The sequence below is a fragment of the Salmo salar genome, chromosome 10 (assembly GCF_965601325.2).
Source record: "Salmo salar chromosome 10, fSalSal1, whole genome shotgun sequence".
NCBI lineage: Eukaryota > Metazoa > Chordata > Actinopteri > Salmoniformes > Salmonidae > Salmo > Salmo salar.
The window spans coordinates 94,758,463-94,781,473 of record NC_138300.1 but is presented as its reverse complement, the minus strand read 5'-3'; the positions used below and the strand labels follow the sequence as shown (position 1 = coordinate 94,781,473).

The following is a 23,011-nucleotide window of genomic DNA, read 5'->3' as shown; positions in this document are numbered from 1 at the left end:
ATCACACATACACCTCCCCCCTCAACCCAAAGAGACAAAACATAACAACCAAATATTCACAGAGAAATTTAAAAAAGAAAGTCCTCACATTCGCCCAGATATTGCTATACAGCCATATAGTTAGGGTGTTTTTAACAAAGGGATTAGTAGTATTCTTCTTTAGCTTCTTAAAGGGAGCAGAGTTCAAATATCCAAAGTTAAGCTTTTTGTGGACAGCATTTCAGTCTGCAGCCAGGGTAAGCATGGTTTCTTGGAGAACCAAAACATTGCAGCCCGAAGTTGTACAGCCCAGTAATACCACACTGTAGGTTTGGAAGTTGCAACCCCCCTCTGTCATAGCGCAAATAAAGAATAGAAAGTTTAAGTCTTGGTTTTATGTTGCTCCAGATACAATTTGAGAGTGTGTTTCTGATCTTTGGGGAAAATAAAGGTGGTGGAGCCAGAGGATTTGATTGAAATAGATAAAGCAATTTGGGCAGAATATTAATCTGAATTATATTTATTCTACCAATAGTAGATATAGGCAATGATGTCCATCTATTGATGGATTCTGTTACACTCGTTACCATGGGTTCAGAATTTGTTGAACTCAAGGAGCTAATTTCTGGTGTGATTTTTAATACCAAGATATGTGAACCCTTGTTCTGTATGCACAAATGAATGCTGTACAACTATATTCAGTCTATCTTGCTTGTTGAGGAAAAAGATAGAAGATTTGGTTTTATTAACTTTAAACCCAGAAAATTGATAAGTTATTCATTATATTGGAAAGGGAAGAGATGGAATTCTTTAGATCTGTTAGGAATAAGAGGGTATCATCGGCATACAGGGTCACTCGATGTTCAGAATCCGACGTTTTAATTCCACTAATTGAAGGTGAGACCTTACTGCAATGGCATAGGGTACCATATCTAAAAGAAAGAGTCCTGGACTGGCCGGACATCCTGGTCTTGTGCCCCAAAAAAAGCATAAAAGGTTGTGAAATCAAGTTGTTAGTAGCAACTTCTTCAGTGGGGTTGGTATATCACATCTTAATCCATTTACAGAAGTAGTTTCCAAACCCAAATCTCTTAAGCACTTCAAATAAATAAGACAACTCAACACTATTGAATGCCTTCTCTGCATCAAGTGAGAAAATGGAAGTATCAGTGGACCCTTCACACGTGCACTATCTTTAGTACTCTCCTCACATTGTGAAAAACTTTTTCACGAAGCCATTTTGGTCTTTGTGTATTAGATATGGGAGCACTCTATCCAATCTCCTTGCGAAAGCTTTAGCCCAAACATTTTTGTTGAAATTCAGAGGAGAAATTGGTCTGTAACTTGGGGATTTATCAGGCTTCAGAATAAGAGTGATTAAAGAAGGGGGGAAACAACCTTGCTGAAAGAATTCAGCATAGATATCCAAAAGTGGACCTAGAAGTTTGTCCCTAAATATCTTATCTATTGGGAGCCCATCTGGACCTGCCACTTTACCTCCCTTTTCCTAGCATCAGATATTTCAACACCATCCAATTCCTTTTCCAGATCCAGTTTTGTGTCTTCTGAAATAGAGGGAAAATCAAGACCATCCAAAAATGATGTCTGATTAGTTAAGTTCTCAGGAGATTCAGCGTTGTAAAGTGTGTTGTAGTAGGAAGCAAATGTTTGGTTTATTTCGACAGGATCCATTGAAAGTTCTTCATACTGAGCTTTAAGAGAAAATCATTTCTTGTGTACCTCTTCTGAGTTATCCAAAAAAGCTTATCTCTCCAATTCTCAGATTTTTCTGTCCATGTCTCTCATTTTCACATTTAATTGATTTGATTTGAAACTGGTAAAACATATCATTTGCCCCCTAATATATGCTTTGAATGCCTCCCATCTGGTAGTCGCTGACGTTTGGTTAGTGTTCAGTGTAAAATAAACATCTATATGAATGGTCACTCAGAACAATACTATCATATCCACTTCCTGCTACATTGGGAATCAATGAGCAAGAAACAAAAAAGTAGTCTATACGAGAATATGATTTAGATTTCGACGAGTAACATGAATAATCAATTTTACTCGGTTTCTGATTGCTCCAAGGTAATCTCTACTCTACGAGTGGGAGGTGTCTAAACCAGAGGTGTCACAGTTGTCGTAGAAAGGAGCGGACCAAAGTGCAGCGTGTGTGTCGTTCCACATTTTATTTACACTGTGAAACTATGCAATACATAAACTAAAGAACAAAACAACAAACCATGACGCAGCGGTGAAACATACACTACTCAAAAACAATCTCCAACAAACCCAGGTGGAAAAAAACCCTACTTAAGTATGATATCCAATTAGAGACAACGAGGACCAGCTGCCTCTAATTGGAGATCATCCCAAACAAAACCCCAACATAGAAATACAAAACTAGAACCTGACAACATAGAAATAGAAAACATAGAAAAAAACTGTCACGCCCTGACCTACTCTACCATAGAAAATAACATATTTCTATGGTCAGGACGTGACAAGAGGAGCGATCTGGATGAGGATCAAGAGTGCAATTAAAATTCCCTGACATTAGGACTTCAGCAGGAAGGGAGGCTATCAATAGAAATAAATTTGCAAAGAATTTGGGATTATCATCATTAGGACCATAAACAACCTCTTGGGGCTAGGGGGCAGTATTTTCACGGCCGGATGAAAAACGTACCCAATTTGAATAGATTACTACTCTGGCCCAGAAACTAGAAAATGCATATTATTAGATTTGGATAGAAAACACTCTGAAGTTTCTAAAACTGTTTGAATGGTGTCTGTGAGTATAACAGAACTCATATGGCAGGCAAAAACCTGAGAAAAAGTCAAGCAGGAAATTTAAAATCTGAGGTTGTAGTTTTTTCAAGTGATTGCCTTGACTGTATACAGTGACTTAGGGTTCATTTTGCACTTCCTAAAGCTTCCACTAGATGTCAGCAGTCTTTAGAACGGTGTTTGCAGATTCTATGGTGAATTTGATGGGAATTACAGCACAAGGAAGTAGGTGTCCCATTATAAGGCATGGGCTCAGTTACGCACAATGACTTGGGAGCGAGCTGAGTTCATTTTCACTGCCAAAGAGAACGTATAGGTCCGGTTGGAATTTTATTCAAGATATACGATAAAAGCAACCTAAAGATTGATTCTATACATCGTTTGACATGTTTCTACAAACTGTAGTATAACCTTTTTGACTTTTCGTCTGGACTAAGTAAGCATGCGCGTTGTGGATTTGCATAGTGAACCTAACGCGCGAACAAAATTGATTATTTGGACATATATATGAACTTTATCGAACATTTATAGTGGAGCTGGGGTTCCTGGGAGTGCCTTCTGATGAAGATAATCAAAGGTAAGTGAATATTTATAATGTAATTTCTTAGTTTTATTGACTCCAAGATGGCGGGTTTTAGTTTGCTTGTTATTGGTGTTTTCTGGGCTGTACTCAGATTATTGCAAATTGTGCTTTCGCCGTGAACCTTTTTTGAAATCTGACAAAGCGATTACATTTAGGAGAAGTGTATCTATAATTCTGTGCATAACACTTCTATATTGATCAAACATTTTGATGAGTATTTCTGTAATATGTGTGCTCATTGTGCTGATTCACCGGTGGGTTTGGAGGGAAAACATTTCTCAACATTACGCGCCAATGTAAAATGCTGTTTTTGGATATAAATATGAACTTTATCGAGCAAAACATACATGTATTGTGTAACATAATGTCCTAGGAGTGTCATCGGATGAAGATCGTCAAAGGTTAGTGCATCATTTAGCTGTGTTTTGGGTTTTTGTGACGCATCTAGTTGCTTGGAAAATGGCTGTGTGATTATTTTTTGTCAATATACTCTCCTAACATAATCTAATTTTATGCTTTCGCCGTAAAGCCTTTTTGAAATCGGACAATGTGGTTGGATTTACGAGAAGTTTATCTTTAAAATGGTGTAAAATAGTTGATTGTTTGAGAAAATGGAATTATGAGATTTTAGCTGTTTTGAATTTGCCGCTCTGATTTTCCACTGGCTGTTGTCAAAATCAATCCCGTTAACGGGATAAGAACGGGAAGGGGTCCCCTAGAGGTTAACCAGAGTAATACGCTCATTCAAAAGAGTTCCTTGCATCAAAATGTATCTACCAGCTGTATCAGTAATATTATCCACTTGAAACAGAACAGATTTGTGAATTAAAACCATAACACCATGAGAATGAGAGGAAAAACAGGGTGCTATTGCTTGCCCTTGCCTTCTCCTGCATACTTTAACCTGTTTAGGATAGGGGGCAGTATTTTCACGGCCGGATAAAAAACGTACCCGATTTAATCTGGTTATTACTCCTGCCCAGAAACTAGAATATGCATATAATTGTTTGATTTGGATAGAAAACACCCTAAAGTTTCTAAAACTATTTGAATGGTGTCTGTGAGTATAACAGAACTCATATGGCAGGCCAAAACCTGAGAAGATTGCATACAGGAAGTGCCCTCTCTGACCATTTCTTGGCCATCTATAGCCTCTTTATGGAAAATAGAGGATCTCTGCTGTAACGTGACATTTTCTAAGGCTCCTATAGGCTCTCAGAAGGCGCCAGAACGTTGAATGATGACTCTGCAGTCCCTGGCTGAAAAACAGTAGCGCATTTGGAGAGTGGTCAATCTGAGAACAATGAAACGGGTCCGCGCGTGCACGTGAAGAGTCCATTTTACATTTTCAGTTTTTGAACGAAAACGACGTCTCCCGGTCGGAATATTATCGCTATTTTATGAGAAAAATCGCATAAAAATTGATTTTAAACAGCGTTTGACATGCTTCGAAGTACGGTAATGGAATATTTTGACATTTTTTGTCACGATACGTGCCGGCGCATCACCCTTCGGATAGTGTCTTGAACGCAAGAACAAAACGCCGCTATTTGGATATAACTATGGATTATTTGGAACCAAAACAACATTGGGTGTAAACTAGAAATCCTGGGAGTGCATTCTGACGAAGAACAGCAAAGGTAATCTAATTTTTCTTATAGTAAATCTGAGTTTGGTGAGTGCCAAACTTGGTGGGTGTCAAAATAGCTAGCCATGATGGCCGGGCTATCTACTCAGAATATTATATAAAGTATCAGCACTAACCTTTGATGATCTTCATCAGATGACACACCTAGGACATTATGTTATACAATACATGCATGTTTTGTTCAATCAAGTTCATATTTATATCAAAAACCAGCTTTTTACATTAGCATGTGACGTTCAGAACTAGCAAACCTCCGGTGAATTTACTAAATTACTCACGATTAACGTTCACAAAAAACATAACAATTATTTTAAGAATTATAGATACAGAACTCCTTTGTGCAATCGAGGTGTCCGATTTTAAAATAGCTTTTCGGTGAAAGCACATTTTGCAATATTCTCAGTAGATAGCCCAGCCATCACGGCTAGCCATTTAGACACCGACCAAGTTTAGCCCTGACCAAACTCCGATTTACTATTACAAAAGTTTGATTACCTTTGTTGTCTTCGTCAGAATGCACTCCCAGGACTGTTACTTCAATAACAAATGTTGGTTTGGTCCAAAATAATCCATCGTTATATCCAAATAGCGGCGTTTTGTTCATGCGTTCAAGACACTATCCGAAGTGTAAATAAGGGTCACGAGCATGGCGCAATTCGTGACAAAAAAATTCGAAATATTCCATTACCGTACTTCGAAGCATGTCAACCGCTGTTTAAAATCAATTTTTATGCCATTTTTCTCGTAAAAAAGCGATAATATTCCGACCGGGAATCTGCGTTTAGGTAAACAGAGGAAAGAAAACAAAGCATTCGGTCGACGCGGGCACGCGCCTGAGTCTCACAGTACTGTAACCAGCCACTACCCAAACGCGCTACTTTTTTTCAGCCAGAGCCTGCAAAGCCACGATTCAGCTTTTTGCCGCCTTCTGAGAGCCCATGGGAGCCGTAGGAAGTGTCACGTAACAGCAGAGATCCTCTGTAATGGATAGAGATGGCAAAGAAGGCCAAGAAATGGTCAGACAGGGTACTTCCTGTACAGAATCTTCTCAGGTTTTGACCTGCCACTTGAGTTCTGTTATACTCACAGACACCATTCAAACAGTTTTAGAAACTTTGGAGTGTTTTCTATCCAAAGCCAATAATTATATGCATATTCTAGTTACTGGGCAGGAGTAGTAACCAGATTAAATCGGGTATGTTTTTTATCCAGCCGTGTCAATACTGCCCCCTAGCCCTAACAGGTTAACCAAAACTGTAAACATGGTATAAGATATAGCATAAAGGCATATCTAAAATATGTTTAGTAACCATAAGGACCACATTAATATTTTGTAGTAAGGAAAATATGTAAAGATCTGTTGGAACGAACAAACAAATCTATCCTAACAGTAAAAAACTGAACCCCATTCCCTTGTCTACCTAACCGAGACACACAGCGCTTCCTCTCCCATCTCTCCCTAACCGAGACACACAGCGATTCCTCTCCCATCTCCCCCTAATCGTAGAGTGTAGCCTGGTGGACGACTGATCCATTAAAGGGAGCAGTTTAACCTAAGCAATGCTAAACAAAATAAAGTGTCTCCTGCCTTCTCTCGGCCATTACTCCTCCCAAACAAAACAAAATCCATATCTTGCAAGATGTTATGTGAAATATCACAACAAAAGGCATATCACATAGTATTCGTTTGAAAAGTAGCAAAGAATAGCTCCACCTAAAACAGTAACGCTAGTCAGTGAAGCCTGGACAATCCAAAATAGTTGTAGATGATCCATAACATAGGGTCTGCTGCTAGTGGCTACCAAGCAACAAAATGGCCCATACATGTAGCGTTAACGTAGTACACCATGGTAAGTTTATAACCCCAAAAAAGTATCAAAGATCAGAAATGAACAGGCTACGTGAGAGAAAGCGATACCATTGAATATGTGCTACGTTACCCAAAGGCCCTTGCACATGATGTTGATGTCCCAAAGGCCCTTGCACATGATGTTGATGTCAGGCTCTTTTTTTGTCAGGCTTGCATGTGAGTGTCAATCATTTTAGTCCAAGGATATGATCGAAACTTAAGTCTTCATATAAAGTAGTTCCGATACTTCTCGTGGTGCAGGATGAATGAATAAGCTCCCGATAACCCATTTGAGGTATGACCCAGATGCAGACAGCGTTGAAGAAACAAAAGTTTATTCCTAATAATCCAGAGAAGGTATACAGGGTCCAGAACAGCAAGCAGTCTCAGGGTCAGGGCAGGCAGGGGTCAATAATCCAGAATGGTGGGGTAAGGTACAAAATGGCAGGTAGTCTCAGGGTCAGGGCAGGCAGAATGGTCAAAACCAGGAAGGACTAGAAAACAGGAGCAGGAAAACAGGCAGGAGCAGGGAAAAACGCTGGTAGGTATGAATGAACAAAACGAACTGGCAACAGACAAACAGAGAACATAGGTATAAATACACAGGGGATAATGGGGAAGATGGGCGACACCTGGAGGGGGGTGGAGACAAGCACACAGACAAGTGAAACAGATCAGGGTGTGACACCCGATGTGTCCATTGACATGGAGCTAAATATATTTGCCAGGATTTTACAGTGTTTTTTTGTAATCCAATGGAAGAGAATTATCAACATAACAAAAATAAACTTAAACATGACGTCCAACTTTCAATGGACAGCTATCTCGCCTGTCATATAGAAGAAACTGAGCTAAGTGATGAGCACATACAGGCTACAAATAATATAAGGAAACTTTGTGTGGGCTAGCTCGCCATATTATTCACTTAACTGTTATGCTAGCTACAGTACTACAGTTAGCTTGCCAACAGTCACATAATCCAAGGTGGTTTAATTCTCCGTAGTCCAGAGTGGTGGTGAACTTCACAGTGGCAACATGACTAGGAAGAAGATTCACGTTGTATGCCACGGATGAATGCCTCGGCTTGAGAGGGAGATTCAAACTCTTGTGACCGTCCATTGTAAGTCAGACGTAGTTTAGCTGGGAAGGCTATTCCATAGGCAATGTTGAGGGACCTGAGTTGGCGTTCAACCCCGATGTAGCCTTTTCTTTTTTGGTGCAGGTCTGCGGCTAGGTCAGGGAAGAACATGATCTCTTGGTCCCCGTACATCACCTTGCCTATAGCCCTGGCTTTCCGCATCACTCAGATATCGTCTTGAAAGTTTCTCAGGCCTGTAGGAACCGGAAGCCGATGGGCTCTTTGATTGCGCAGGTGGTCCGGAAAGATGTCCGGCCCCAATGCCTCTGGAAGCCATCTCTCAAGAAATGCACTTTTTCGGGTAGATTAACCAGTCTCAAACTAGACCTCCTCTGGTGGTTCTTGAGCGAGTTTAGTTTTGAAGTAAGGTCCGCCACCTGTATTTTCAACTGTTCGGTTGTTGTTTTGACAGTGACAACAGTATCTTCCACCGTGCTAATGCGTTCCTCTGCTTCGTCCAAGCGTGTAGAGTAGGTTTGAAGGTCACGTTTAACCTCATCAATCCCTGTTAGGACACCTTCGAGTTTGGTGGAAAAGTCCACCCTCATGGCAGAGATTGCTTTCAAAACCCTTTGGTTCTGGTTTAGGTCGTCTACATTGTTGATTGTCATGTCGGATTTGTGGTGTGAGGAGCTTGCAGGGCTAACTGGGTTAGTAGAGCTGGCTGAAATAGCAGGGCTAACTGGCCTATGTAAGGGCCGACGCCGGACAGGAGAAGCAGGTACGGGGAGTCAGACATTTATTTGGGAACAGACAAGGAAACAAGACAGAAACAGTGTCGGAACACGGGTAACACGGACATGAGACAATTAATCCCGAAGCAGGGAACAGAGTTTGGGAACAGACAGATATAGGTAAGGTAATGACAAGGAATTGAGTCCATGTGAGTCCAATGATTGCTGATGCGCATGACAGGGGAAGGCAGGTGTGCGTACTGATGGTGGCTTGAGTGCATAATGCTGGGGATCCTGGAGAGGAAGAGCGGGAGCAGGCGTGACAGTCTAGCCTGGACCACGTTGTCGATGTGAGATGTTCTTCTTGTTTTAGGAGGACTATGTTTAAGTCGATTCATAATGGATCTAGATACGCCTGAAATTGTTTTCGAAAATTGCTGTTCGTGTTACGAGGATGGAAAATAAGAGATTAAAAGAAGTTTAGCCGAAATTGTCAGGAGAGCGCTAAAAACACGTCCGCATGAGTTTTGTACAAAGAGTTTTGGCAATTCACCACATTGTTGTGAAAATAGCACCAAAGCGATAAACAACTAATCTTGCAGTGTTGCAGTGTTTGTATCTTACAGTGTTATGCAGTTATGTATTGACTGTCAGCAAGTGTGTGTGGGTGAATGTGTGTGTGAATGTGTGTGTGTGTGTGCGTGCGTGCGTGCATGTGGCTATTTTGCTTTATTATATAGATACGGATTATCTTATCAGCTTTTCCTTATTTAAATCATTTAACGTTTATCTCTGAAAGAAGCCTAAACACTGCCAATATCCTAAAAGAGAGAGAGAGACAGAGAGGGAGAGATGGGGAGAGAGAATGAGGGAGAGAGCGAGAGGGAGATGGAAAGAGAGAAAGAGAGGCATAAAAAGGAGTGGGGAAGAGAAGTAGGTTGTCTTTGTGATAAATGGATTTCATAACCTCTCTGGTCTGACACTCCATTCTTCTTCTAGTCCTAGTCAGCACACAAACACACACTCACACACAACAATATCAGCTTTAGTCCCAGTCAGCGTATCTGCCACAATGCTCAGAACCATGTGCTCTAAACCAGTTAGAATAGGTCTTAACAGAGCCTACCAACACAGAAGCCCTGTTTATACCTGGTGCTATCATGCTTCCATTTGGAAAGTATTCAGATGCCTTGACCTTTTCCACATTTTGTTACGCTACAGCCTTATTCTAAAATTGATCAAATATTTTTTATTCTCAGCAATCTACAAACAATACCCCACAATGACAAAGCGAAAACAGGTTGTTGTTTTTTTTGTTGCCAATTTATTAAAAATAAAAAACAGAAATACCATATTTACAGAAGTATTCAGACCCTTTAATATGAGACTTGAAATTGAGCTCAGGTGCATCCTGTTTCCATTTATCATCCTTGAGTTGTTTCTACAACTTTATTGAAGTCCACCTGTGGTAAATTCAATTGATTGGACATGATTTGGAAAGGCGCACACCTGTCTATATAAGGTCCCACAGTTGACAGTGCATGTCAGAGCAAAAACCAAGCCATGAGGTCGAATTAATTGTCCGTAGTGCTCCGAGACAGGATTGTGTCAAGACACAGATCTTGGGAAGGGTACCAAAACATTTCTGCAGCAATGAAGGTCCACAAGAACACAGTAGCTTCCATTATTCTTAAATGGAGGAAGTTTGGAACAACCAAGACTCTTCCTAGAGCTGGCAGCTCAGCCAAACTGAGCAATCGGGGGACAAGGGCCTTGGTCAGGGAGGTGACCAAGAACCCAATGGTCACTCTGACAGACCTCCAGAGTACCTCTGTGAAGAGAGGAGAACCTTCCAAAAGGACAACCATCTCTGCAGCTCTCCACCAATTAGGCCTTTGCGCTAGAATGGCCAGAAAGAAGCCACTCCTCAGTTAAAGGCACATGACAGCCATCTTGGAGTTTGACGAAAGGCAGCTAAAGAACTCTCAGACCATGAGAAACAATATTCTCTGGTCTGATGAAACCAAGATTGAACTCTTTGGCCTGAATGCCGGAGTAGGCCGTCAGTGTAAATAAGAATTTGTTCTTAACTGAATTGCCTGGTTAAATAAAAAATAAATTTGAATTAAAATAACCTTACCATTGTCTCCTCTAGAATACCACGTGTACAGTAGATGGTAGTCCTTATATGACCTGATCCTGAGGTGCATATCTAGCACAGGGTCTATATCAAACACAGGGTCTATATCAAACACAGGGTCTATATCAAACACAGGGTCTATATAAAACACAGGGTCTATATAAAACACAGGGTCTATATCAAACACAGGGTCTATATCAAACACAGGGTCTATATCAAACACAGGGTCTATATAAAACACAGGGTCTATATAAAACACAGGGTATATATAAAACACAGGGTCTATATAAAACACAGGGTCTATATCAAACACAGGGTCTATATCAAACACAGGGTCTATATCAAACACAGGGTCTATATAAAACACAGGGTCTATATAAAACACAGGGTCTATATCAAACACAGGGTCTATATCAAACACAGGGTCTATATCAAACACAGGGTCTATATCAAACACAGGGTCTATATAAAACACAGGGTCTATATAAAACACAGGGTCTATATAAAACACAGGGTATATCTAAAACACAGGGTCTATATAAAACACAGGGTCTATATCAAACACAGGGTCTATATAAAACACAGGGTCTATATAAAACACAGGGTCTATATCAAACACAGGGTCTATATCAAACACAGGGTCTATATAAAACACAGGGTCTATATAAAACACAGGGTCTATATCTAGCGCAGGGTCTATATATAGGACAGGGTCTGTATATAGTCTTATTTTTTATTTTTTTTATACTGCATCATTGATTATATGTTGTTTTACTCCATGTGTAACTCTGTGTTTTTGTATGTTGTCGAACTGCTTTGCTTTATCTTGGCCAGGTCGCAATTGTAAATGAGAACTTGTTCTCAACTTGCCTACCTGGTTAAATAAAGGTGAAATAAAAAAAAATAAAAAAAAAATATAGCACAGGGTCCATATAAAACACAGGGTCTATATAAAACACAGGGTCTATATAAAACACAGGGTCTATATAAAACACAGGGTCTATATAAAACATAGGGTCTATATAAAACACAGGGTCTATATAAAACACAGGGTCTATATAAAACATAGGGTCTATATAAAACACAGGGTCTAAAAGATTAGTGGAATCTGTGTGGGTAGCTGGACAGGTAGGATGACTGACAGTGAAGGTGAACAGGTGGTCACGGGTCAGGTGACAGAGGAATGGATGAGGCAGGAATTCCTTTAAACATAAAGTGGTACATTTACTGAGTAGTCTGTGCTGCATAACAAAGAAAACAGAATAACAGGTATCCAATCAAATTCATAATCACAAAGATCCAATCCAGTTCATTAAGAAGTCAATAGGAATCATCCTTGAGTCATTTAGGCACGGAACTATTTATCATAATCATGAGAAGAATACAAACAGTGATCGGTTATTCAATCTATAATCCCCATTAGTTTGATATCAGAATCGATCAGTTCAGCAAACAATGATGTTTCATATTTCACCCTTTCAAGTGTCTTCATGTGAACATGTAATTTCATGACATATTAACCATATATCGATGGCATAATTGGCCTGTGATGATCCGTAGGGCCGTGATCATTGACCATTCACATTACATAATAGGTTTGAAGCGCTCCAAGCCGCGCTCCGCGGTAATAACTATAAACAATAACTGATGGCCCACTCTCCTGATCGCAACAGATAGTTCAGATGAAAGGTTCAGCTGAAAGGTAACAGATTCGGTGGATTTACGTGGATTCATGGAAGCACAGAACTTCTGGATTAGATGGAGTTAAGGAAGAGAAAGCAGCGAGATCGGGCGATGGCAATTTCCTCCTTTTATGGAGTTGAGATCTGTCAGACATTTCCACCTGACCTAATTAAAGCGCCTCTGGCCCAGCTGAGTAAGTGGACATGAATTAAAGGATTCTTCCACCAACTCCATGGGCCTTTTCTACAGGGTCTATATATAACACAGGGTCTATATAAAACACAGGGTCTATATAAAACACAGGGTCTATATTAAACACAGGGTCTATATAAAACACAGGGTCTATATATAACACAGGGTCTATATAAAACATAGGGTCTATATAAAACACAGGGTCTATATTAAACACAGGGTCTATATAAAACACAGGGTCTATATAAAACACAGGGTCTATATAAAACACAGGGTCTATATAAAACACAGGATCTATATAAAACACAGGGTCTATATAAAACACAGGGTCTATATAAAACACAGGGTCTATATAAAACACAGGGTCTATATAAAACACAGGATCTATATTAAACACAGGGTCTATATAAAACACAGGGTCTATATAAAACACAGGGTCTATATAAAACACAGGGTCTATATAAAACACACAGCAGCATCATGGGGAAACAGATCTCACTATGACACACTGAGCGTATACAACCCCTCAGTAAACACAACCTGACTCTTTCTTGATCATGAAAACACTGTTGCAATGTCCCTCAGTCTCAGTCTCAGCTATGTTTAAGCCTACCTCAGAGGGATAAACACTCATGTTTCATCTTGTAGTGAGTAAACTTTCCTGAAACCTGAAGACTTGTGTTAGTCCCCCAAGGGTTCAAACCAAGTTAGTTAACACTGGTGTAACACTCTCTTACTCTCTGCAGTTGTGTTGCTGTGTACAGTATATTGACCTCAGTGAGATGCTGTAACACACATTTAAACCACTAGATACACTTGCTACATTCTCACTTTGTCACTTCGACTGGTTTTGTATGTAATTTATGCCTTGGAATTCAATACACTCCTCTGTGACACTGCTTTGTTCAAATCGACTTCAAATGAAATTGAAATCCTGACACTAGTTCCATTCTGTTTCTTATCTTCTCTCCCGATCTCTCTCCTCTCATACCCTACCATTCTCTTTCACCCTTCCGCCCCTCCTCTCTCCTCATCCCCCTCTCTCTTTCTCGCTGTCTCTTTCTCTTTCCCCTCATCCTTATCTCCCTCTCAGCTCCCTTCTCTCCTCTCGGCAGTGAGACTGTGGTGAAGTTTGATCCCTATGGCGACGGGATGGGACGTTACAACATCTTCAGTTACCAGCGCAACGCTGATCGCTATGGCTACGTGCCCATCGGCGAGTGGGCGGAGACTCTGAGCCTGAGCAGTGACCTGATTCGCTGGCCAAGGGAGGTGGTGCCCCCATCCCAGTGCAGTGACCCATGTGCCCGCAATGAGATGAAGAAGATGCAGGCTGGTGAGGAACACACGCACACACACACACACACACACACACACACACACACACACACACACACACACACATAGGGCTTTGAGCAGGCTGCTCACTGCGATCTAGTGACAGCACTAGTAGAAGTTTCCATGTAATTTGTTTTAGAGAATGAAATGATTGGAGCATCTGGCTTTTATGTAAACAACCTAGTTTCCTTTTCTAACATAAACTCTGCCTAAGTTAATGTATATGTTTTATACCTGTATCTTGTAGGAGAGTACTGTTGTTGGATCTGTACGGCATGTGAGGCTCATGAGTACCTGGCTGATGAGTTCACCTGTTCGCCCTGCGCCCCCGGCCAGTGGCCCAGTGAAGACCTCACTTTCTGCTACGACCTGCCCGAGGACTACATCATGTGGGAGGACGCCTGGGCCATCGGACCCATCAGCATCGCCATTGTCGGGTGAGACTTTAGAGGAGAGGAAGAGGGATTAGTCTCATCAGTTGGTATATATATATATATATATATAATATATATATATATATATATATATATATATATATATATAGTGCATTTAGACCCCTTCCCTTTTTCCACATTTGGTTAAGTTACAGCGTTATTCTAAAATATATATATTTGTATCACCATCAATCTACACACAATACCCCATAATGACAAAGCGAAAGACAGGTTTTTCAAACTTTTTGTAAATTTATAAAACATACCTAATTTACGTAAGTATTCAGACCCTTTCTTATGAGCTCAGGTGCATCCTGTTTCCATTGATCATCCTTGAGATGTTTCTACAACTTGATTGGAGTCCACCTGTGGTAAATTCAATTGATTGGACATGATTTGGAAAGGCATACACCTGTCTATATAAGGTCCCAAAGCTGACAGTGTATGTCAGAGCAAAAACCAAGCCATGAGGTCAAAGGAATTGTCCGTAAAGCTCAGAGACAGGATTGTGTCGAGGCACAGATCTTGGGGAGGGTACCAAAAAATGTCTTCAGCATTGAAGGTCCTGAAGAACACAGTGGCCTCCACCATTCTTAAATGGAAGAAGTTTGGAACCACCAAGACTCTTCCTAGAGCTGTCCACCCAGCCAAACTGAGAAATTGGGGGAGAAGGGCCTTGGTCAGCCCTTCTCTGGTCTGATGAAACCAAGATTGAACTCTTTCGCATAAATGCCAAGCCTCATGTCTGGAAGAAACCTGGCACCATCCCTGCGGTGAAGTATGGTGGTAAAAGCATCACGTTCTGGGGATGTTTTTCAGCAGCAGGGACTGGGAGACTAGTCAGGCTTGAGGGAAAGATGAACGGGGGGCAAATTACAGAGAGATCCTTGATGAAAACTGCTCCAGAGCGCTAAGGATCTCAGACTGGGGTGAAGGTTCACCTTCCAACAGGATAATGACCCTAAGCACACAGCCAACACAACGCAGGAGTGGCTTCAGGACAAGTCTCTGAATGGCCTTGAGTGGCCCAGGCAGAGCCCGGAATTGAACCCGATTGAAGATCTCTGGGACACCTGAAAATAGCCGTGCAGCGACGCTCCCCATCCAACCTGACAGAGCTTGAGGGGATCTGCAGAGGAGAATGGGAGAAACTCCCCAAATACAAGTGTGCCAAGCTTGTAGCATCATACCCAAGAAGACTCAAGGCTGTAATCGCTGCCAAAGATGCTTCAACAAAGTACTGAGTAAAGGGTCTGAATACTTATGTAAATGTAATATTTCAGTTTGAGATTTTTTTATACATTTGCAAACATTTCTAAAAACCTGCTGTTGCTTTGTCATTATGGGGTATTGTGTGTAGATTGATGACGAAAGAAGACAATGCAATCAATTTTAGAATCACACTGTAACGTAACAAAATGTGGAAAAGGCCAAGGGGTCTGAATACTTTCCCAATGCACTGTCCACAGTGCCAGTCAAAAGTTTCATGGTTTTTCTTTATTTTTACTATTTTCTACATTGTAGAATAATAGGGAAGACATCAAAAATATGAAATAACACATATGGAATCATGAGGTAACCAAAAAAGTGTTAAACAAATTAGATTATTCAAAGTAGCCACCCTTTGCTTTGATGAAAGCTTTGCACACAATGGACAATGTGTAGAATTGCTGCACATTTTTCTCTCCGTCATGCTAAGAGGGGGGCCACTAAAATGTTTTGCCCCAAAATGGCCCTGGGCATAGGTGTAAAGTGCAGGCTTTTGTTTAGGCCTAGTACTAATTCTAGATGAATTAGGGGATTCAATAAAGTCAACTGAAACTGATTTACTCTCTCTCTGCAGGTTCCTGTGTACATCTCTGGTGTTCTGGGTGTTTGTGAGACACAACAACACGCCCCTGGTAAAGGCGTCAGGCAGAGAGTTGTGTTACATTCTACTGCTGGGTGTCTTCATGTCCTACTCCCTCACCTTCCTCTTCCTGGCCAAGCCCTCGCCTACTATCTGCGCCATGCGACGCCTCGGCCTCAGCACCTCATTCGCTGTCTGCTACTCAGCCCTGCTCACTAAGACCAATCGGATCGCCCGGATCTTCAGCGGGGTAAAGGATGGGGGCGGGACCACAAGGCCACGCTTCATAAGCCCCACCTCTCAGGTCAGAGGTCATCATAGCTGTCAATCCAACAGGGATAGAGGGAAGGAGAGGGGAGGAAGGTAGGGAGGGAAATGTAGGGATGGATAGTTATAGTTCAGATGATGATGGTGTTCCTTTGTCTGATGGTCTCCCCTCCCCCCTTGCCCTCCCCCAGGTGTTTATCTGTCTCAGTCTGATATCGGTCCAGTTAGTGATGGTGTCTGTGTGGTTGCTGCTGGAGGTTCCTGGTACCAGGAGGTTTACGTTACCGGAGCGACGGCAGACAGTGATCCTGAAGTGTAACGTCCGTGACTCCAGCATGCTGCTGTCACTAGTATATGACGTGCTCCTGGTCATCCTGTGTACCGTGTAGGTTGTGTGTGTGTGTGTGTGTGTGTGTGTGTGTGTGTGTGTGTGTGTGTGTGTGTGTGTGTGTGTGTGTGTGACTTCTCAAGATGTATTATTCTGTTTATTGCTTTTGACTTGAATGATTATTTAGTCTTTCCTTTCATGTCCTTAATCTGATCTAGGTATGCCTTCAAGACCAGGAAGTGTCCAGAGAACTTCAATGAGGCTAAGTTCATAGGGTTTACCATGTACACAACCTGTATCATCTGGCTAGCCTTCCTGCCCATATTCTACGTCACATCCAGTGACTACAGGGTGAGAGCATGGTTCACGCACACACACACACACACACACACACACACACACACACACACACACACACACACACACACACACACACACACACACACACACACACACACACACACACACACGCCTTAGGCTGTGGAAAAAATAAACCGCTGCTTTGGTCTCGTTAATCTGACTTTGTGATTAGTCAGGTAGGGTGTGTGTGAAGCAGGAACACGAGCATGTGTGCTTTCGTGTCTGTTCATGCATATGTCCACAAAAAGAATCCTCCCTTCCTTCCTCTGCTCCTCTGTTCCAGTGGAGTGACCATGCTATCTGTCTCCCTCTACAGGTCCAGACCACCACCATGTGTATCTCTGTCAGTCTCAGTGGTTTTGTGGTGCTGGGCTGTATGTTCGCTCCCAAGGTCCACATCATCATGTTCCAACCACAGAAGAACGTCACCAGTCTCCGCCTCAATATCAACCGCTTCAGTGTCAGTGGTCCTGCCACCACATGCGCTTCACACGGTATGGTTAAGTTACGGTCATAGACACTGACCACTGTGCATGGTTCCTTTATATTGCCGAGGTATAATTTAACTAAATTCCTCAATCTTTTTTCTTCCCATTTTTTTTCTTTCTCTCGCACTCTCTCTCTCTCTCACACACATCAGTGAGTGCCCAGTATGTACCGACAGTGTGTAATGGGAGAGAAATTGTTGACTCCACCACTTCCTCTCTGTGACCCCACCCACTCACCTTTCTATCCCCACCCCCCCAGAGACTTAGCCAATAGGCACACATTGTGCCCCCCTGTCCCCTCCTCCCACCACGTGGACTAGCACAGTACCATTTCATGTCTGTAGAAAGTGTGTATTATGATTACATTATTTTCTAGTGCTGTACATATAATGGAATCGACATTGTTGTAGACATACAAAAGAACCAAAAAAACTTTGTAGGAGGATTTTTTTTAGGCTTTGTTTTTGATAGCTTTGTTAAAAGGCTGTGTTCATTTATTTATAACTGCGCTGGGTTGTGATAGGAGTGTGTTGTGTATGTGTGTTAGGGTTGTGATAGGAGTGTGTCTGTGTTAGGGTTGTGATAGGAGTGTGTTGTCTGCAATACATGCTGACATCATCGGCCACGTGCGTGCGTCTGCATGTGCCATTGTGCGCATGTTGATTTTGTACATCCACACCAGACGCAATCAGGACACGCAGGTTGAAATATCAAAACCAACTATATTAATTTGGGGACAGGTCGAAACACACATGAAACATTCATGGACATTTAGCTAGCTAGCTGTTGGGACTGCTAGTTTGTCCTGGGAGATGAACATTGGGTTGATATTTTACCTGACATGCATATGGTCTTCTAACTTTAACATTTTGACCCGGAGTCATACAAAATCTTGTTTCTCTACTCCGACGATTAATCCACAGATAAAAAATGGAAACCTACTTAGTTATGTTATCTTTAATTCATCTCTCCTCCTGTGTTTGTAAATCTTCCTGATGTTCAATAAGGATATCAGTCCGTGGAGCGTCTCAAATAGAACCAAGATCTATTTTAGCGTGTGGCTATGCAGACGCTCGTTCAAGCGCGAGAGCGGTGTTTATGAAATGATTGAATAATATATACTGTATGTGTCCATTTATTTTGCAACGCTCGTGCACACAATGTGGCCTGTGAGGTTGGCGTGTTAGAGTTGTGATAGGAGTGTGTGTGTGTGTGTGTGTGTGTGTGTGTGTGTGTGTTAGGGGTGTCTGAAAACAGATGTTCTGTACGAGTAGTGGCTGCAACAGCCTCACCTGCAATAGGCCACAGACTTTCTACTCTTGTGCTTTTTTGTAGGTCTCATTGTAATAACCCAGTCAGTATGCATTTGTATGTTGTATCTGTATATTTGTATATAATATTACTGATGGTTGGAACAGCACAATGTTGACAGTATTATGAAACTCCAGGAGGATTCCCACTACTGTGAACTGACTGTGGATGAAGCTCTGTGTGTTGACTAGCCCATAGGAATAGAATGGCTGGAACGGACATAGTCTCCAAAATGTATATAGTATGTTGAATCACACATTTGCCCTTATTATAGCAGAATAGTATCAAATATGTATTAAACTTTCCCAATATGGCAGCCAGTCCACCCAATATGGACCATGGTTTTGAACTGGAATCCTTCTACTCATTCTAATTCCATGGAACAGCCACTGTATAGGAGGGTCCCTTTACCTTGATGGCCATAGTAACAGACGTCTACAACACAACAACGTTTCTATTTAACTGGTATTTTCGCATCAAAGTTAGCATCAGTGTGACAACACAAGGTAGTTAATTAAAAGCGACTCTTTCCAAGTCTTAACTGTCAATATTAAAGAAACATTGTCGATGCAATGCCACAATCATAAACTCAGTCACTGATGTTTAATTTAGCATTTACAGACATTCTTTGAAATCATTCCACGAGCACGGTTTGTAGAAAAGACTTTGCTGTGAACAAGTCTAGTTGAACACACATCTTCCCTGCATCCTTTAAACCAATGGGTAGTGCGCTCTCCCATGTCAATGTGTCCTGTAGTCATGTGATGTTCTATTAACTGCTATGCGCTGTGTGTCTGCTAGGCTTATGCTCCAGGTAGAGGCTGTCCTTATAGGCATAGATCTAGGATCCGTTTACAGTCCACCAATCCTAACCTTAACCAATAGGGGTAAAGATGTCAAACTGACCTTAGAGCAGTGTCTGTGGTTATAGTCATCCGACTCCCAGTGTTACTATAGCCTCCCCTGGTCTCATTGTGTATATAAGAGCAGGTGGGAGGAAATCCATCTCAAATGGATTCCTATCCTGGTCGCCTCGTCTTCTTTCCTTCATCCCACTTTTCCGTAATGTGAAACATTAAGGAAGTGGAGTCCAGGAGAATGAGGCCACACCCGTCTCTGCTAACAGGATTTCCTTGGGTGTGATAACCGGTGTTACACCTCTGACGCAGTGCACCTGTCAAACATTTCCCCAAAGGCTTAGCAATGGTGAAAGACAGACACAAAGAAAGAGGGAGAGAGAGCGTTTCTGTGATTGAGTGAACCTAAAGAAGTTTGTGTGTGTGTTGCAGCAGGCAGAGAGGACCTGGATTATGTAAAAGCATCCCATGGCCCAGGAGGCAGAGCAGCATTGTTCAGCCCAGACACACACTAACATACACACAGCTCAGAGATTGGGAGGCTTTGTTGTCCCTAGGCTTATGCATTCACTCCCCAGCCTTGCACCCACCAGATACTAGACCCTCCTATTCCCTCACCGCATTGCACATCGCTATGGCAAACCACTGCAACATCCACTTTCACAGTTCCTTTTGTTCTGATAGAGTGGGATGGGGGAGTCAAGCATGAACAACAGAGGTGAGGGATGTTGATTCACACAAGTTCAAATCAAACTTTATTTGTCACATGCGCTGAATACAACAAGTGCACAGTAGACCTTACCGTGAAATGCTTACTCACAAGCCCTTAACCAACAGTGCAGTTCAAGAAGAGTTAAGAAAATATTTCCCAAATAAACTAAAGTAAAAAATAATAAAAACACAATAACATACCAATAATGAGGGTCTATAGGGGGTAGACTTGGTGCTCCGGTACCACTTGCCGTGCGGTAGCAGAGAAAACACTGTGACTTGGGTGACTGGAGTCTCTGACAATTTTATGGGCTTTCCTCTGACACCGCCTATTATATAGGTCCAGGATTGCAGGAAGCTTGGCCACAGTGATGTACTGGGCCGTACGCACTACCCTCTGTAGCGCCTTACGGTCAGATGTCAAGCAGTTGCCATACCAGGCGGTGATGCAACCGGTCAGGATGCTCTTGATGGTGCAGCTGTAGAACTTTGAGGATCTGGGGACACATGCCAAATCTTTTCAGTCTCCTGAGGGGGAAAAGGTTTTGTCGTGCCCTCTTCATGACTGTCTTGGTGTGATTGGACCATGATAGATCGTTGGTGATGTGGACACCAAGGAACTTGAAACTCACGACCTGCTCCACTACAGCCCCGTTGATGTTAATGGGAGCCTGTTCAGCCCACTTTTTCCATCAGCTCCTTTGTCTTGCTCACATTGAGGAAGAGGTTGTTGTCCTGGCACCACACTGCCAGGTCTCTGACCTCCTTCCTATAGACTGTCTCATCGTTGTCAGTGATCAGGCCTACCACTCTGGTGTCGTCAGCAAACTTAATGATGGTGTTGGAGTCGTGTTCGGCCACGCAGTCGTGGGTGAACAGGGAGTACAGGAGGAGATTAAGTACACACCCGAGGATCAGCGTGGCAGACGTGTTGTTGCTTACCCTTACCACCTGGGGGCGGCCTGTCAGGAAGTCCAGGATCCAGTTGCAGAGGGAGATGTTTAGTCCCAGGGTCCTTACAGTGAGGGAAAAGAGTATTTGATCCCCTGCTGATTTTGTACGTTTGCCCACTGACAAAGAAATGATCAGTCTATAATTTTAATGGTAGGTTTATTTGAACAGTGAGAGACAGAATAACAAAAAAAAATCCAGAAAAACACATGTCAAAAATGTTATAAATTGATTTGCATTTTAATGAGGGAAATAAATATTTGACCCCCTCTCAATCAGAAAGATTTCTGGCTCCTAGGTGTCTTTTATACAGGTAACAAGCTGAGATTAGGAGCACTCCCTTTGTGCTCCTAATCTCAGCTTGTTACCTGTATAAAAGACACCTGTCCACAGAAGCAATCAATCAATCAGATTCCAAACTCTCCACCATGGCCAAGACCAAAGAGCTCTCCAAGGATGTCAGGGACAAGATTGTAGACCTACACAAGGCTGGAATGGGCTACAAGACCATCGCCAAGCAGCTTGGTGAGAAGGTGACAACAGTTGGTGTGATTATTCGCAAATGGAAGAAACACAAAAGAACTGTCAATCTCCCTCGGCCTGGGGCTCCATGCAAGATCTCACATCGTGGAGTTGAAATGATCATGAGAATGGTGAGGAATCAGCCCAGAACTACACGGGAGGATCTTGTCAATGATCTCAAGGCAGCTGGGACCATAGTCACCAAGAAAACAATTGGTAACACACTATGTCGTGAAGGACTGAAATCCTGCAGCTCCCGCAAGGTCCCCCTGCTCAAGAAAGCACATATACATGCCAGTCTGAAGTTTGCCAATGAACATCTGAATGATTCAGAGGACAACTGGGTGAAAGTGTTGTGGTCAGATGAGACCAAAATGGAGCTCTTTGGCATCAACTCAACTCGCGTGTTTGGAGGTGGAGGAATGCTGCCTATGACCCCAAGAACACCATCCCCACTGTCAAACATGGAGGTGGAAACATTATGCTTTGGGGGTGTTTTTCTGCTAAGGGGACAGGACAACTTCACCGCATCAAAGGGACGATAGACGGGGCCATGTACCGTCAAATCTTGGGTGAGAACCTCCTTCCCTCAGCCAGGGCATTGAAAATGGGTCGTGGATGGGTATTCCAGCATGACAATGACCCAAAACACACGGCCAAGGCAACAAAGGAGTGGCTCAAGAAGAAGCACATTTAGGTCCTGGAGTGACCTAGCCAGTCTGCAGACCTTAATCCCATGGAAAATCTGTGGAGGGAGCTGAAGGTTCGAGTTGCCAAACATCAGCCTCGAAACCTTAATGACTTGGAGAAGATCTGCAAAGAGGAGTGGGACAGAATCCCTCCTGAGATGTGTGCAAACCTGGTGGTCAACTACAAAAAACGTCTGACCTCTGTGATTGCCAACAAGGGTTTTGGC

At 42.3% G+C, this 23,011-nt stretch overlaps 1 protein-coding gene across 1 annotated transcript in view; it reads left to right on the top strand.

Annotated features, from left to right (window-relative positions):
* LOC106561201 (metabotropic glutamate receptor 3) overlaps positions 1-18,328 on the top strand; it is a 58,381-nt gene extending 40,053 nt beyond the window's left edge. The window contains exons 7-13 of the mRNA XM_014124894.3: positions 13,773-14,015; positions 14,265-14,454; positions 16,295-16,604; positions 16,759-16,952; positions 17,114-17,246; positions 17,572-17,749; positions 17,896-18,328. Coding sequence (XP_013980369.1) covers positions 13,773-14,015; positions 14,265-14,454; positions 16,295-16,604; positions 16,759-16,952; positions 17,114-17,246; positions 17,572-17,749; positions 17,896-17,966 — 1,319 coding nt within the window. The 3' untranslated portion in view covers positions 17,967-18,328. The remainder of the gene's footprint in view (positions 1-13,772; positions 14,016-14,264; positions 14,455-16,294; positions 16,605-16,758; positions 16,953-17,113; positions 17,247-17,571; positions 17,750-17,895) is intronic.
* Positions 18,329-23,011: the final 4,683 nt, after the last annotated feature.